Here is a 17,698-nt window from a genome sequence, read left to right as displayed (position 1 = left end):
CCAGTTAATTGGACAGCGTTCTGGGATTCGTAGAGCTGTCTTATCTGCGGTCATTGGTTGAGCATTTGACGCTATTCGGGGCTTGGGCCAAGTGCAAAAAAAAGTTTGGTAACGGACAGCGGACGTCTGACCAGAATCTGAAGGGACTTAGAAGGCTTTATAATGACGTCGAAGCGAACACCCGAAGTTGAACCTGAAACATACCGCACCATGTTGGTGTGGGAAGGTTACCGCCCAATTTACGATTAATTGTCGGTCGCAATCCTCACCTCGTCACAAAACTCAGCATCACTGCCGTCCATGTCTGGCACATCTCTGTTTTCTATGAAGGTCCCCAGAGCCAGCCTGATAATAATAACATTTATGATTTGCTGTGGGTACAGTTTCCTTGTGTGGGCAGAAATTCTGAGGGCATCATATTTTCTGAGGGTCACTTTCTACACTGTTAGTCCAGTCTGGTAGGCCTATCTAAATTCACACTGGCTAATTTTGTCATTGATATGCCATTGATATACTTTGCCACACCATACTGCACCAACTTGTCCGTTATTCGGAGGTTCCACTGTAAAATTATTTTCGAGTCTTAATTGTGTGTAACTATAGTTAGCCAAAGAATTATCCACCGGTATACAGAATGATGTTTATTCTATACTGCCTAATTATTAGCCAGAATAATTTCACCCAATAGTTATGCTCAAGTTGGGGCAGTATAATAATAAAAATAGCTTTATTACAGGGTTTTGCAGAATTCTTGCAACAGTGCTAAACAGACACAGCAATGACTTCCATATATGGAAGTCAACTGCTGACTTATAATAATATTATAGTGTACATGTCCAGGTATAATTATGTATAATGAAAGATGTCCTGTGAGCCTAAGAGAGCATCAGCTCATAAGATTTAATTAAGGTGGTGGATGGTACACCAAGTGGATGCAGGGCTGTGAAGTTGGTGTGTGCAGAACTGTTGGCATAGCTGCATGTGTATTGACTGATCATTATCAGTTGCTTTTAGTACCATTTGGAGGTTTTTGCATCCATTATTCAAAATAATAACCAGACAGAAGATGGCAAGCAAAGAAGTGAGAGGAGCATACCTTCAAGACATGCACATTTTTAATGGTCATCCTGAAATGTTGATGAGACAGGAGCTGACAGAAGAGATTGCCAGAGGAGATTTGGTTACAATAATTATGAGGCCTATAAGAGGCAAAGCATCTGTCTTCAAGCTTAACAATATTAGCCAATACCACTGTTTGGAAGGTGTCTTTTATCAACTTTTTCGGTATCATTGAAAAGAGCAACAGTTGTTACAAACTTATGAATATAAGCTGATGCTCTCTGGACATATTTCAATTATACACATATATACCAGGGTGTCTGTCATACAGGATTTTGAATTAGAGGAGATTTTGAAGAGTCACCAGAACATTAAAAAAAAAGTCAACAGTTATTTCAATACCCTACCGGCTATAATTATGGACACTCAGTCGTATGACTGAGTGGATTGGAGCCAGAGGGGAATAATCATATCCCGGTATGCTGCATGCACATGTACACAAAATAATTATTAGTTGACTGCCATAATTTATATGGAAGTCATTGCAATGTCTGTTTAGCCCTGTTGCAAGGATTTTGCAAAACCCTGTATAGGCATTTTGAATTGATATCCATGCATAATTATACATGCATGGAACGGGTTGCACAAAAGGTAATCCTATCTAGGTGCTTCCCACGTTTAGAACGTGTAGTGGTGAACTAGGCGGTCACTAAAGTCTGAGAATGGCCCCGAGTCCTATATCTAGTTATGGAATTTAATTTAAAGGCCGAGCAACCATTTAAAGTTTTCGTAATTTGCATTCTCAGATACAATGTACAGGCAACATAACTCGAGAACAAAACACTCCAGGAAATCACACTCCAGGAAATCAACAATGAGCATAGCACAAAATTAATCTAAAACAGGAAATTTAGAAGTTAGAGCCAATACATAACACCGACTGCTTCATAAAAGTTTTGTACGGACAAGACCTCCTACAGGTCTGCAAATTCATTCAGCCTGCATGAAAAAAGTGGTCAAAATAATAATTATTATTAAGTGCAAGGTGATGACTGGTTGACTAGTAATTATGACTTATAACGCAGCCCATGGCTGAGGTTCGTTATAAACCATGGCAACCAGTCAACAACTGAACAGCAAAACAGTCAATTGAACATCAATGGACTTGTGCCTCAGATGCCTCAGAATATGCAGTTAGAACAGTTACAGCTGTCAGGTATGAGAGCTAGCTACTTCTTAGCCTCGATTCCAGGCCGCTCTTCCTTGAAGAGAGGGCCTGGTATCACAACGAACGGAAGTGGATTGAAGGAAGTAGATAGAAAGTTCGATTGAAGGTTTCTAGCCATCTCCGAGAAAGAGCTGATAGCTACCCGTAGCCTGCTATGCTAACAAAAGACCCACAGCCTGCAACAGTGTGAATGACAATCGTCTAAACGGAGTGAAAGCTGACAATAGCCTAATGGACAGGCCACGCCTATCTAATACTAACTTTGGTGAAAGTCTACTATACTACTGCTACTGGCTCTATCAGAAAGAAAATAGCTGTACATAGCTGTACAACAAAACTACAGCTTTGTCTCTAGCTAGCTAAATAAATAGCTCTGTGTATGACTTTCTATACTTGGTCAAATAATAAATTCGGACATTTTATGGGAAAGAAAATAGCTGTACATAGCTGTACAACAAAACTACAGCTTTGTCATTTCCTTGTCTTGTAATGTGCTAAGTGCTCACTAATAATAGTGAGTACAATGAAACAGCACTTAAATTCCGAGGGGGTGACAGACAATTAGGGGTTTAACATACGGCAATGTTTGCATGTACATAGCAGGGCGATATCAAATCTGTGTAGTATGATGCTTCATCTCCTCTCGAAATCATACACGTACAATTCACAACTAGAAAGCCTACTAGTTTTTACCAACCAATTGTTAGGTTTATCCTTTTGATGGGATGACGAAAGTCCAGAAGAGTAACCTCCTGAAGAATGGCTGGCTGGAGGGTTAGTAGGTGCAGGGTTGCTGGTACCACCACCAGCCCTTAGCACTGAAATACACTTCCAGTTTTCAAGGTAGTTGGCTGCAAGCAAAGGCATCTTTATCATTATTTATAACATGATCATCAAAGGACAACCGCTGAACTAAAAAGGAATTGTATAGCGGGTATATTTCGAGGGTATACATTTTCGCGGAAATGCCTTTAGAAAGGTTTTCGCGGATTTAATAAATAATTATACCCGCTGTACGGTATTAAGCAATATCAAAAAAGGTTTGATAATATTTCATTCTTGTGATATTCCATCCTCCCAAAATAATCGCATCCTTCCACTAGAAAAAAAGTTACTGTATACAAAAGGCATTCTGTCTGACCTTCGTCACAGATACTCACTATTAGTATTCATAATTATACTGGCAGTTGTATCACAATCATCACTACGTTATTCATCGCAAATTTCACAATTTATACAACAGCATGTGGTTATGACTTAGGTTGGACAGAGCGCCTACTACGGGTTTAATGGAGTTGCGTACTCTTCCTAATGAACTCTTGGAATAACATAATGGCTATCTATGTTTTTGTCCCCAAGGGCAGAGGGAGTTCATACAACTGCAGGAGCGTTTAAACCACAATGCACCCTAAGACACCCTTTTTGTAGGCATGAGAGATGGCTGGGCATATTTTCGCGAACAGAAAATACGTCACCAACCAAATACCCACTGCCTCGTATCGAGGCTATAATTTATGGAACATTTTACAGCTGATGAGAGCAAGAAGGACATTGGACAACTTGTAGGTCATATTCCTACTGATAACAATACCACAGAAGGAACGGCATGATTATAATTGTGTTGTGATTGAATTGTTCTGGTAGTTGGTTCCCTGCAGGAACTACACCCAGAAACTTAGCAAAGAGTAGCAGGCCCTTTTGGTGAAAAGAGGACTGTTTCCGCGTGGGTGGATTCAAGAGTTAAGTTGTCCTTTTTGTACTATGGTAACCCACGTGTTCGATTAGGTGGTCAAGAGATAGCAATCACTATCACAACTCTATAGAAGGCTCAGACGGCAGCGTCCGGAAACACCGACAGAAAACACCCACCACTATAAACACAGAACAAAAGAAGACAAAGAGCAGAAAATAACGAGTTACTAATTGCTAAGATTTGTACAATGACTTCATTGCTAATAAAAAGTATACTGACTAAGATATCTTGACCCACAATATTTTTGGGGCAATTGACGCATGCACAGACAGTGTATACCAGGCCGTCTTTGTCTTTTAAAAACAAGCCTGGAATCGAGGGTTTAGGAGCAAATACTGAACTACTTTTCGTCACTAAACCACACTTCGAAGAATGGCAAGGTAGTGCTGACTACAAGCTATACGGACAAGCATGCTATTCGTTTTCAATGGTTTTTGAGACTCATAGCTAGCATTTTAGTGGGTATAATTGTAACACCAGTCTAGGATTAAAAGTTTGAGGAGAAGGTTCAAGACTGGAACCACTTACGAGGGCTAAACATGAATAATTCACGAGAATTGTTTTGCTGTCTGTAAAAATCCACGAGCAGTTCTTCAGCTAAACATCAACTTTCATCACCGTATAGCGGGTATATTTTGAGGGTATAAACTTTCGCTCTAGAAAGAAGAGGGATTGGAAACGGAAGCCGTGTATCTCCGCGGTTTTAATTGAGTAACACAAGGGCTAAACATGAATAATCCATGAGAATTGTTTTGCTGTCTGTAAAAGGTCCACGAGCAGTTCTTCTGCTACAAAACATCAACTTTCATCTCATACTTTCTTTCATCACCGTATAGCAGGTATATTTTGAGGTGGTACGCTTTAGAAAGGTTTTGCAGATTTAATTTTCATGGAATAGTGCCGTTTTGCAGCATGCATGCGCATGCGATATTAAATTCGCGGTTATAAATATTCGTGGTACATGCAGATTCCGCGAAAACCACGAACATTTATACCCTCAAAATATACCCGCTATACGGTATATCATAGCTAGGTATCATAGGAACACAAGCATGAACAAGTTAAGTTCTCTGTTAAGTTCTCTGTGTACCTCTAGCTACTTCACGACAATCGATACCTACCATCAGGGGGCGGGTAGCTCTGAGATGTATGTATTGGACACAATAAGTTCCCAGCTTTCGTGGGAGTTATGAAGAGATACAATGATGGTCCAAGAGTACACTTCATTGTAAAGGATCTCGTGAATCCCTTCCGTTTCCAATCCATCTACACTATACTACAAGCCTACAAGCCAGTGTATGAAAGCTTAAATGTTATTTTGCAGGGGGGGGGGGGGGGGGGGGGGGAGTCAAATCAAATTTTGCTCAGAAGCAGAGATACAGTGCTCTTGTGCATGTTAGCCTCAACCATAGGGGGGGAGCTTGTGATTGAGGTCAACGCACAGCACAGCTGGCCTCAAGACTTGTATCTCTGCTGCTGAACAAAATTGGCAAAAAAACACTCGGATGAATGAGATCCACACAAGGGCACAAATGAAATCTTTGAATTCCTGATGAATTTCGCCCAAGCCTCTCCAATTACGCATATGTCACCTTATTTAAAGTTTATGATTCTAGGGCAGTAAACCCATGCACCAAAAACGAGGGCGAGGTGGTTTAAGGTTGCCATAGATTCATAGTATCAGAGGAGGCAGGACATGCGTCACCAGGAACGTGTGGCGTACAATGTTTACAGTATGCTCTTGACTTTTAACCTTTCCAGTGTAGCTATGGTGCCTGTGGTAGCTATCAACTGTTGTGCTATCTAATCTAGCAAGCTCACATCACTTTCGAATAATTATTGTAAAGTGTTATGGAAGACGGCAACTAACCTGCCCCTCGACTGCTCTCCTATAAATCACAATTTGTATACAGTGAAACGTGGTTATAATTACTGAGGCACGCGTGATGCGTGTCCTACCTCCTTCGGTGTTATAAATTATATCCTGAAATTGGCTATATATGTTGCGGACTCACTTTCAAACTATCAGAAAGTAGCAGAGCTTGCTCTAACTATATAGCCACATTGTCATGATTTAGCTGACACTCTAAGCCCCGCTCCTCTAAGACTAAAGCCACACAAACAGCTAAAACCACCCGTACCTACAGAGCTAGATTCAGACAGTGCCAATTAAGGCTCCCAGATCAGTCTTGCGCTAGCTCTGGCAGGTATTCTGCTACTTCTGCGAATGAGAGTGTAGTTGCAGATCAGTTGAGAAATGCAAAGAATCTCCTTGCGAGTATTTACAAAAACCCTATGAATAACATTAATTTCACAACTAAGCAGAAGTGAACTAATAATTATTATGTCACCTTAATCAAAGTAAAGACGCGAAAAATTTAACTGGAATGAACTCCTACACTGGAATGAACTCCTACACATTGGTATTTCACATAAACTATTGGTGGGTGGGGTTTCCTGGCATTGAAACGCGAATATCGAAAATTAGTACCTGCGAACATTTTCTGCCTCTTACGGCATAATAAAATTAATTATAATTTTTAAGTACCTTTCATTGTTCATCAATGTATGTTTTTACTTCTGAATAATAGAAATGATCAGTGAAAACACCGTTGCCATGGTTACCGCCATATTGTGTGCGTTACTTGTGAATTGACATTTCCTGTCGATGACCTTCTAATGTGTATTATAATGTGTACGTTGAATAGAAAGTTTGTGCAAAAGCTACGAAAGATTCTGAAGAGACTTCAACAGCCTTCACTCCTTCACTGTGAGCCAAACTAGAGAAAGAAGTTTTAGTTTGCAAATCCACGAATCAAAATCTAAGAGAACGTGGCAAGCAGCATATAGAAGCTGTTAGTTTGCAACAGTTACAGCTAGTACCGACACACAGACAGACAGATCCTCCCACGCTCAACGTTATTGCAGAGGATCATTACTAAATAGAGGCACGTGTGTCGTACCACCTCCTCTGGTGTCCACATATTAATTTTTGGGTGGAAAAAGGTACAATTGTCAAGAAATTAATCAAGAAATCTGAGTGTTTTTATAACTAGTACACTTCATCTTTAACTTAAAATCTGCCCCTACCTGGTATCTTGTACTGTGGTGGGGCTTCTATTTCATTACAAGAGCCTAGTTATAATTGTAGAATGAACTCTATAATTATAATTATAATTATCATAATAATAAAATTATGAAAACTGTACTATGAATATCGTTCAGACCTTTCCACAGTCTCACGCAGCCATCATCCCCAGAAGAAGCAAGAATAGTGCCAGTGACATTCCAATCCACCCTCCAAACTTGAGCGCCTTGGTGGTCAAAGTGTGCAGGGTGGCGGACATCAAGCTTCGTACATCCATTTGGATCAGTGCTGCAAAAATACCTAAATTTTTAAATTGGCATTACTAAGACTTACCCTGAAGGAGCCAAATGAATTATGTCAACATCTTTTGATGCCACTGCTAACATGTGATAAGACCTACCATGAAGGAGTAGTCTCAAGAACATACTAAATTAATTTAGTGCACTTGTATACACATTATTGATGACTGTATGGATTTTCTTATACATGTACATGTAGTAACAAAGGGAAACACAAAATTAACGAGTTTTAAGTTCAGAAGCTCCTTTATAATTAATAGCACAGAAAATAACATACCTGCCAAGGTTAGGTGCAAACGCTACATCATGTACTGGATCGAACACAATTCCTACAATGCTATGAATTTTCTGCCATTTTCTGTCACAAAACGAGAGGGGACAAATTAGTATAGATGTTAAATTGAAAAATCACCTAGCATCTTCACTGTACTCAAATATTTGGAGTCTTGAAGAAGCCATGGACCCTGTGTCATTGGTGCCCACTACGATCATCGGAGGATGTATCCTGAGGAGGAGAATCAAACAAGTTTATTTCAAAATGAATCAGTAGGACGACACCTACAGCTTAGTAACTATACAATTACATACACACTGAAGCGCCAATTAATACCTCGGTGGTAGTATACCTATACCTATAGACCTATAGACGTCTCACAACTACAAATGTAGAGGAGTGTTGTATACACATTAAATGCATGAATGTGAAAGCAGGAGATATACAGTTGTATGTATGAGCATGCATGCAGGTAGTCAGCAGTAGGCCCTGCTTTTTTTTTTACCCATTATTTGATCAATTGTTTAATTCTTGGAAAATGCAATGAATCCCACTTGATTCCCAGTGGGGAAACACATTGATAGGTGCATAATTATACCTAGCTAGCTAATAAAGATAAAGAAGACAGAGTTGTAGGTTTGTTGTACAGCTATATTCTTTCGGATAGAGTCAGTATAGCAGTAGCCTCCTTCACTGGCCTTCAAAGAAAAGAAGGCCTGCTATCGACTGCTTGCGGAAGTGTGGCCTGGGATCGAGGCTAGTGTAGCAGTATAGTATACTGGTAGTAGACTTTTAGTGTTAGATGGGCGTGGCCTGTACATATACATGTAGGCTTTGTTTGCCTCTGGCTCTCCTTTTTCTGTTCTTTATCACAATCATTCAATACTGTAATCGTTCAATAACGGTATTAATTGGAGGAATAAAGAAAGAAATAGAGGTAGCTAGAGTTAGAAAAAAGGAGAGCCTGTATCGGGAAGTCTCGTGAGGGTAGAAGGGTGAAAAAATGAACGTGGGCATGCAGTGCTAGAGATGTTGGACTGCCCACGTAGAGATCTATGGCTAATAACACTTCGCCTGCAGCAAGCTAGGCTGGACATGGACTTGGAAGTTTGCAAGCTGTTTATACAAGTTAGTTAGCTAGCTATATAGCTATATAGGTATATACCTAGCTACATCTACGAAAGTCTATTTGCTTTGAGTTCGGCCTCGAAAGTTGTGGTCAATTATGGCTTCATTAATTTTATGTTTCTTGTGGTTGACAAAGTATGCCAGGAACTGCTACAGAAACAGTAGCTAAAGTGCCTATGTACACTGTGGTTTACCCTCAATCCTTACCTTATAGCGGGTAATTTTCGTGGGGTAAAATATTCATTATTTTCATGGGCAAGCTGGCCTCCACAAAATTTTTACGTACGCGTGGCTTACCGGAACGTAGGAATGCAGTGCAGCCACGAGACTAAACGAAATTTTTACTCATGAAAACCACCGTTTTTCTAGTTGAACCATTTTTTATACCACGAAAATTACCCGCTATACGGTATTACAGTGGAACCTCCATTAACGACCACCTCCAAAGAGCAACCACACGCTATATAATGGCCAAGAGCTCAGGTCCAGATCGAAACTTCAATGCAAAGCAACCTCTCAGGAGCGGCCACCTCTATACTCCGTATAACGAGCAGTTTTCTGGTCCCCAATCAGCTTAGGCAATGGCAAATAACCTCCCAGAACAGACAGCCACACCCATAATTAGCAGGAAATTATTGCTGAGATAGCATTATTTTGAAAAACAAGCTGTAGCTTGTCCCTAGAGCCTTTTAAAAGGCAAAGCTTAAAATTCATTTGCAACAAAAAATGACTCTTTATAGAGCAAACATAGCTGGCAATCGAAACCTCTCAAGGAAGACCACCTCTCTATAATTATGTTCCCCAATGGTGTCCGTTTTATGGAGGTTCCACTATATAACTAACATTTGCAGTTTTGGAGTGTTGATCAATTTGCAATATAATATTATAATCACAAACACCAGTACTGGTACTGTAGATCCCTCGTAACGCACTAGTTAGATCGCAAAGGGTCACTCATACGCAACTTCTAAATCACGCATAAAATATTGTAGTAATACGGTTACACTGTATGCACTGTATTCTACAACAAAAAAGCGAGGAAATTGTCTTGGGAGCCAGAGCCAGTAAGGTATGCTCAGCAAGATGGCAGATTGATATTATAGGAAGGTTTGAGTAAGTCATGTGAGAATAGAAGTAGAACACAATCTCTGTATTGATCCATTACAGTAAGTATACTACGCAGAACACAGTCAACTGTGATACTAGCAATAATTATGCCTCAGTGCGCATGCGCAAGCGAGATATACGATACTGTACGTGTTTGTGTGTGTGGTCAGGCTGCTATAGCTGCTCAAGGATCAATAAGTAGTAAGCAAGAGTTTCTATAGGCTTCTAGCCATGTTTTCTTGGATTTTAATTCATGGATTTGCAAAATAAAGCTCGAGTTATGCCTAGTTTTGCTTACACAAACCAGAGAACGGTTAGACAATGCAATTTTCAATGCTGAGTCAGCACTACCATGTTTCTGTGTGGCCGTGTGCATGTGGAGGAGATAGTCTCAGCCCTGGGCTCAGCTAGGAGATAGCCAGACGTCAGCTTGCTCTTGTCACTAACAGCTAGTCGTCTATGACTGTATGGACAGGCTAAGCCCTTGTATCTTTGTTGAAATTTATATTGAAGTAAGTTTTAAATTGTGTGTCAGTAGATTAGACTCCTTGAGCATTTCTCTAAAAGACGTAGTATTATCGGACACTTTCATATGTAACGTAAGTCTTATTACCTTCGTTATGTGCTGCACAAACTGTGTTCTTATAAATTATCAGTTCTGATAAAAAAGAAAGCAAGTGCATTGTCAGGACGTCCAGCAACAAGCAAATATTAATGTCTGTAAGTACAGTGCTTACACAACATGTCTCACATTGTCGACGTCACTCAGAAGCTCTACTGCACTGTATGTGGATTCACTGCTATACAACAAAACATTTGTAGCCGCTAAGAATTAATTATAATGTCCTTATAATTAATTATTGTGTTATCTGAATTGCACAGTTGTTTTTCTCTCACCCTGTATTCATAAAAATTGATGCCCATGGTTAACTAAACACTGAAACACGCTGCTTGCATAAGTATTTCCAGCATTCTGGATTCCTTTTAGTCTGCTGACGTTGGAGAAGTAGAAGTCTACCTCTAGAACTAACTACCTCTATAGACGAAGAAGAACACTAGAAGTCTTTGCACCATTCCTTTTAGTCTGCTGACGTTGGAGAAGTAGAAGTCTACCTCTAGAACTACCTCTATAGACGAAGAAGAACACTAGAAGTCTTTGCACCCTTGCCTACACAAGCTTTTTACACACAATTGCACAAGTCATAGAATTCACTTGCATAACCTGCCAATGTGCCAATGTGTGTGCAGTAATGTCCAGCCCCACCTCAGAGGAGGTTAGACACGATCACGTGCACCACTTTTTTTGCTGAGCTGGCACAAAAATTGACCATAAGTTCTATGTAAACTTCTAGCTGGTGTTGCACGATCATTAGAGACTGAAAGAACACTTTATGTGTCTCTCCGGCTTCTTTTGATATAAAACCCAACCCGATCCCCTCGTGCATACAGTGTTTACTAGATTCTTGCCAGGCACTATAGTGCAAGCTGCATACAGCACTGCTAAACTATACTCTACCCTATAATATTATTTTAGCTAATTTGGTCCAGCCAATCAACAGACACAGCTGTGTGTTATAAGCTCAGCAAAGCAAGAGTAGCCATAATTTTTTTACGGTATCTATGGTAACGTGAGCAGAGACCTTAGGAATGTCACATGATTGATGACGCATGGCCAACCTCCTCTGGCTCCACCTCCTAATTTTCATGCTGACTCGGGTTGCGAAAGGGTTAAATTGCCTGGCTAACCGTTCTCTTACTTGTTTGCTTACTTGGAATGCCATATTACAGCCTTCTCAGAAGAGTCCGTAGCAAAACTTGTTCACCGAGTCCTACTTAGCAGTTACCTCTGCACTAGAACGCTAGCTATTGGTAGCTGCAGAGCTGCAAAACTTGTTCACCGAGTGTTGCTACTCTACTTAGTAGTTAGCTCTGCACTAAAACGCTAGCTGCAAGAGTGAGAAGAGAGTCGCAAGGCTCGGTAGACTTGTAGCCATTAATTTTAGACTTGAACTTTTGGCATCGATCGTTTTAACAACAATCATCGTCGATCATTACCCACTCTTTGAGTTTCTCTATGATTCTGGATTCTGCATGCAGAAATGTTGATCATGATCAATGTGTGTATAAAAGCTAGGTTATTTAGTATTGGCACCCCGGCGTCAGCACCCGCGGTGCTTTCATTCATTACACAAATACATGGTACCGTACAATGAAAGCACCGTGGGTGCTGATGCCTCGGTGTAGGTGCCAAGCTATATAACATAAAGCTACTAGCTAGCTTTTATACACACATTGCTTATAGTTATCATGACGAACATTTTAAATTTTGCTGCATGCAGAATCCAGAATCACAGGAACTCTCAAAGAGTGGATAATGATCGACAATGATTGTTGTTAAAAACATCGATGCCAAAAGTTCAAGTCTAAAATTAATGGCTGCAAGTCAGCAGAGCCTCTTCTCACTCTTACAGCTACCAATAGCTAGCATTCTAGTGCAGAGCTAACTAATAAGTAGAGTAGCAACACTCGGTGAACAAGTTTTGCTACAGACTCTTCTGAAAAGGCATTCCAAGTAAGAACAACTCTAGAGGCATAACTCGAGAACGAAACTTTATTTTGCAAATCCACGAATACAAATCCAAGAAAACATGACTAGAAGCCTACAGAAACTCAGTGGCGTAGCCAGGATTTTGGGAAGGGCAGGGCTCAAATCAGTTGAGCATAGGCAATGAGAATCTTCTGTCATCACTTTTCCTCAGCAGTAAGCATGGGCATCAGATGGCCTGCCCACATTTCAATTGCATGACAACATTCTAGTGCAGAATAGATCGACAGATCACTGCATGTGATTCAAGGAGTACAAAAAGGGGGGGGGCTCTAGCCTCGTCAGCCCCCTCTGCCTACGCTACTGAAACTCTTACTTGCACTTCATTGATCCTTGAGCAGCTGTAACAGTCTACACACACACAGACACACAAACTGTATACCTCGCTTACGCATGCGCACCGAGGCATAATGATGCTCACCTAAGTGTCCATTACATAATAGTATTGAGGATTGAGGCTACTCATCTGAACCAAAGTGTGACAGCGCTGTTGCAAAGATTCTGCAAAACCCTGTACAGTAGAACCCCAATACAGTGAGCTCTCTCTTCGTTTTCTTTGCAGTGGCTTGAGCAGTTTATCAATAAAATTATTGCTGATTCAGCTAAGCAATTTACATTGCGCATGCGCAGTACTCTATTCTACTGACAGCTCCTCCTCTTTTTCAGTTTGCCGGTTTGTCTGGATTTGCGAGGTTTCGGATTAAAGGGGTCCGGATTAGCGAGGTTCTACTGTACCAGAGATACAAAAGAAAGGGGATTGGAAACGAAATTTTTACGAAATTTTTGCGTGAAGCATTCCGCGTTATAGGGCGTGGCTAAAACTACAAAGGATTATATTTATAGTCAGCATGCATGTCTTGACTGCTCTACAATGTGCTGTACATAGAAACAGTGAAATTGATCATTTTTAATGTTGATTTTTCTAAAAAGTAAAGAGAATTTAGCTCTAAAAAGTCGACTAAGCCACGCAGCCACTATTACTAGACAAATAAATGCTATGCAAGAAGAAATAGCCTTTACTATGAAGTCGTAGGAGGGACAGGCCCGTGGTGTGTCTAAAAGTATACTAAAGCAGTTTGAAGGACTATACTGCAAACGTTTATGAACAGTACAGCTTATTTATAGCATGAAGCCATTCTATGTAGCACTTAGATACATAATAACCAAGTCAAGCAATGTCCTTTGCTGTTTTGACTTCATAGGAGGGACAGAGAAAAGTTGACATAGAGTAATTCAAGCTAAACTCAAAAAAATTGGAAACAGAGTAAAGACAACGGACTTAGAGCTTGTCAGTGGTATAAGCTTACTTCTCTCAAGTATCTCCCAGGCCCTGAGTGATCTCTAGTGGATAGGAGAGCTAGAAACCAGGGATACAAAACCGTAGCGCAGTCCTCCATGTAATTATTTGTGAGCGCAATAATTCGGAGTGCTTCACCGGATGTCAGTCCTTTTACATAGGGCGTGGGCGGTCGTTTCCAATCCCCTTTCTTTTGTATCTCTGACTGTACATAGAAAATGCTTCATAATGTGGTCATACACTTCATATGAATTCCTTGTTAAAAGCACTTCTATCTATAATTATGTGCTGTAGAGCTAAGCTTCAACCAGCTAAAAGTCAACCTCAACACAAATAGACTTAGTCTAGACGTGTGTTTAGATTCTATACCATACAATCTTGAAAGAGCTTAGTCATCATTATCATATCTAGCAGCTAGGTAGCCAGTGGCATAGGCAGAGGGGGCTGACGAGGATAGATCCCCCCCCTTTGTGATCCATTAACTCCAACTTAGCTTGAATCACTGTGATCTGTCAATATATTCTAATGATGTCATTCAATGGAAATGTAGGCAGGGCCATGTAATGCACATGTTGATTGCTGAGGAAAAGTGATGACCTGGTAAAATGTCATGTTATTCAGCGTTTGCTTGCATACTCTGGCTCTGCTCAACCGATTTGAACCCTCCCTTCCCAAAATCCTAGCTACGCCACTGGTAGCTAGCTACTAGCTGTCACCAGAGCTGGCCACGCTGGTTCCCTGACTAGACTTACAGTAGCTTGGTACCAGTGTGTCTCAGTACAATAGTCTGAGAATACCTTACGTCACGATTGTGGGCTACATATCACCCACGTTCACCTTGTGGATCCTGCGATTTCCCAAACCAGGTGCTACCTTCTATTTATGGATGAACAATGACAACAGCAAGCACTAGAGCACTGAAGTGCAAACCCTCGGCTGGTGACATGACTATAAAGAAACCAGAAGAGTGATAAAATGCAGTGCATGTAGTGATGTATGACTGAGGTGTCTATCACAGCAACTAAACCAGACTGGAGGCATGCTGAAACATTGAGAACGGAGTTTTAGTGGTCCTAGTCTAGGATCACGGATCACAGCAAAGAAGCCTGGAGTCTCAGAGAAGTATGACTCCTGGATGGAGTAGGATCCCAAGTCACAATTCAGACTTTCTATTGTAGTGATCCTTTTCCACTGTTTTTGGTACGGGATCACTTCAGCTGTAACTAGAGCACTAAAGTGCAAACCCTCGGCTGGTGACATGATTATAAAGAAACTAGAAGAGTGATATAATACGGTGCATTAGTGATGTATGATCTATTGACTGTCTAGCACAGCAACTCAGGAGCAATACTGAAACATTTGAGAACAGGGCATGCACGTGGACTAGGTCCTAGTCTAGGATCACAGCAAAGAAGCCTAGAGTCTCAGAGAAGTATGACTCTTGAAGTAGGATCCCGGAGTCCAAGTCACAATTTTAGCTTTATTGTAGTGACCCTTTTTCACTGTTTTTGGTACGGGATCACTTCAGCTGTAAATACGTACCTCGAATAAAGGCCGCGTGTAGCTAGCTAGCTAAAGTCTATTTGTGTTGATTTTGACCCCGGAAGTTATGTGGCCAATTATGGCTTCATTTATGCTTTATGTGGTGGACAAGTGTGCCTCGGACTTCTACATGGAAAATGCTAACTTTTAGCTGGTTGGAGCTTACCAGCTCTACAGCATATAGATAGAAGCGCTTTTTAACAAGGTATATGAATTTCAGTTAAAGTATCAAAGTACGTAGACTTTAGCTGCCAACGTGCAACTTCAAGCTTCTTAGTTTTTGCTCGCTTTTATTCGACAACAAAGCCCTATCATCGGAATCTACCATTATTAGTTATTGTGTGAAGGCTATAAGCGCCAGTGCTGTGGTGGCAGCCAAAAATTACAAACAGACAAACCAAACGACTACTATACCCGTGGCTGCCCATGCGCGCCTCGGGTAACTACGGAGGGTGCCTCGCCGCGCTAGCTAGCTGCCAATGTGCAAGTTCAAGCTTCCCAGTTTTTTTTATTCGACAACAAAGCTCTAACATCGAAATCTACCATTGTTTAACCATAGATAGTAGAGGAAGGGGATTGGAAACGGGATCACGTGAGCTTATGCTTGCAACGTAAGGCATCTGGGACCGTGCGCGTCGCAACCTATGACACCTTGAGGTGTGATTTTACTGGTTTTGAGGTCAAGAGAAGCTTTTGAAAAGAAGCAAATGAGAGGATACTAGGTAAGTAAATGTATAAATAGCCCTAAAATTTGTCTTGAGGCATGGCTAGGTACAAAATGAAACATTATTACTAGCTAGAAGTCATGTTCACTCTTGGTAGCACACAAAATTTGAAGATTTTACAACACTTAGCTTCTTCTTTTTATTTGTGGGGTAAGAACTGACATATGAATTGCATCTATTGTAAATGAATGGTTACAGTAGTAGATCTAGTACATGATGTTATTTTATTGCTTCAGCTATATATTGGAAGTGGGGATGTCATACTTCTTGAGTTATTGACCGATTTGTTGATTTCCACTAGCCATCTTTGCGGGGTAGCATCTCCATAACTAAGCTGAGTTTATATTCGAGACTGAGCAATATTAAAGATCAATGTCCATATTATTGCTTCCAATCCATTAGATTTTGAAAATCACTATTCATGCTCTGATTTTGTCACTGCAGTGTCGATGCGTGGCAAGAACTTGGACCGAGAAATCACTGGAAGAACAATGATAATTCGTGTATAATTATGTTAGACCATGCTTATACCTTATATTGATTGTTCATTGTTGTCTATGCATGATCATAAGCTTGCTTTAAGCTTTTAGCTTAGCATAAACTGCCATTAGTGCACACAAAGTTTATTGCAAGCTCAGCACTTCAAGTTGCATCCATGGTCGCGGCTATAATTGAGGTTGTAGCAAGGACGGTCCGTGTGAAATAGTGCTAATTGCCTGTGTTTCCAATCCCTTCCTCTACTATCTATGGTTTAACTTACTGTGTGAAGGCTATCCATGCTATAAACGCAGTGGTATGACATCCAGGTAAGTAGACCCAGAAATTACAAACAGACAAACAGACAAACCTAACGGATTGTCATACATACTGTTGCTAATTTACTATTGTAATTCCAGCCACCCAAAACAGAACAATAAAACTACCAAATAATTATTGTTATCATATCTACGCTGGTCTATATGCAGAAAATGGTTTCAAGGCAACAAAGTAGTTATTACACGGCAATTTGTGCCACAATCAGCTAGATAGATAATGATCTCGCGGCCCTTGACCACAATCTACTACAGGGCCAATAAACAGCTTGTGGCACCATAGCCTCGATTACAGGCCGCACTGAAGATGAGCCTGGTATCGGCACATGCGCCACCTATTCCCTAGTTTCGTATATGCTTAGTAAACCAATGACGTCCCAATGTACAGAAGTGGATTGAAGAAAGTAGCTGCTGCAACCAAACGTAGAGCTCTGTCTCTAGCTGTGTATGACTTTAAGAGTTTTTATTCTTTGTCTGTATATATATCTGGTAAATTTTCTACGTGAAAATTATTTTGCGCATGCGCAAGCAGTCAGTACCAGGCGTCCTTGCTGAGGCCTTGTGAAGGTGAAGGTGTGTATATACCGGTACTATCTTTTGAGCGCCTAAAAAGCTACTCTTACCTTGTCCACCGTATTTGTTGCTGCTAAAAGATATAAAATAATTTAATATTATATTATTATCAAAATAAGAGAGGGCATGCAACTCCAAATGAGCAGATTTCAAGCGTGGGCGGATAAACGTCCATTAAATGCTAAAACTAGAAATTTCTATTTTTAGC

The 17,698-nt window shown here is 40.6% G+C and overlaps 1 protein-coding gene across 1 annotated transcript in view; it reads right to left on the bottom strand.

Moving 5' to 3' along the window:
• Window positions 1-1,836: 1,836 nt before the first annotated feature.
• The window catches only part of LOC135341727 (nucleoporin SEH1-like), a 32,537-nt gene continuing 16,675 nt past the window's right edge, over window positions 1,837-17,698 (bottom strand). Inside the window, exons 8-13 of the mRNA XM_064538390.1 lie at window positions 7,840-7,932; window positions 7,705-7,785; window positions 7,462-7,524; window positions 7,268-7,416; window positions 2,985-3,138; window positions 1,837-2,058 (exon numbers count right to left, since the gene is read on the bottom strand). Coding sequence (XP_064394460.1) covers window positions 2,034-2,058; window positions 2,985-3,138; window positions 7,268-7,416; window positions 7,462-7,524; window positions 7,705-7,785; window positions 7,840-7,932 — 565 coding nt within the window. The 3' untranslated portion in view covers window positions 1,837-2,033. The remainder of the gene's footprint in view (window positions 2,059-2,984; window positions 3,139-7,267; window positions 7,417-7,461; window positions 7,525-7,704; window positions 7,786-7,839; window positions 7,933-17,698) is intronic.

Source organism: Halichondria panicea, chromosome 9 (genome assembly GCF_963675165.1).
Source record: "Halichondria panicea chromosome 9, odHalPani1.1, whole genome shotgun sequence".
NCBI lineage: Eukaryota > Metazoa > Porifera > Demospongiae > Suberitida > Halichondriidae > Halichondria > Halichondria panicea.
The sequence above is the reverse complement of the archived record's forward strand: the minus strand, read 5'-3'. Positions and strand labels throughout refer to the sequence as shown.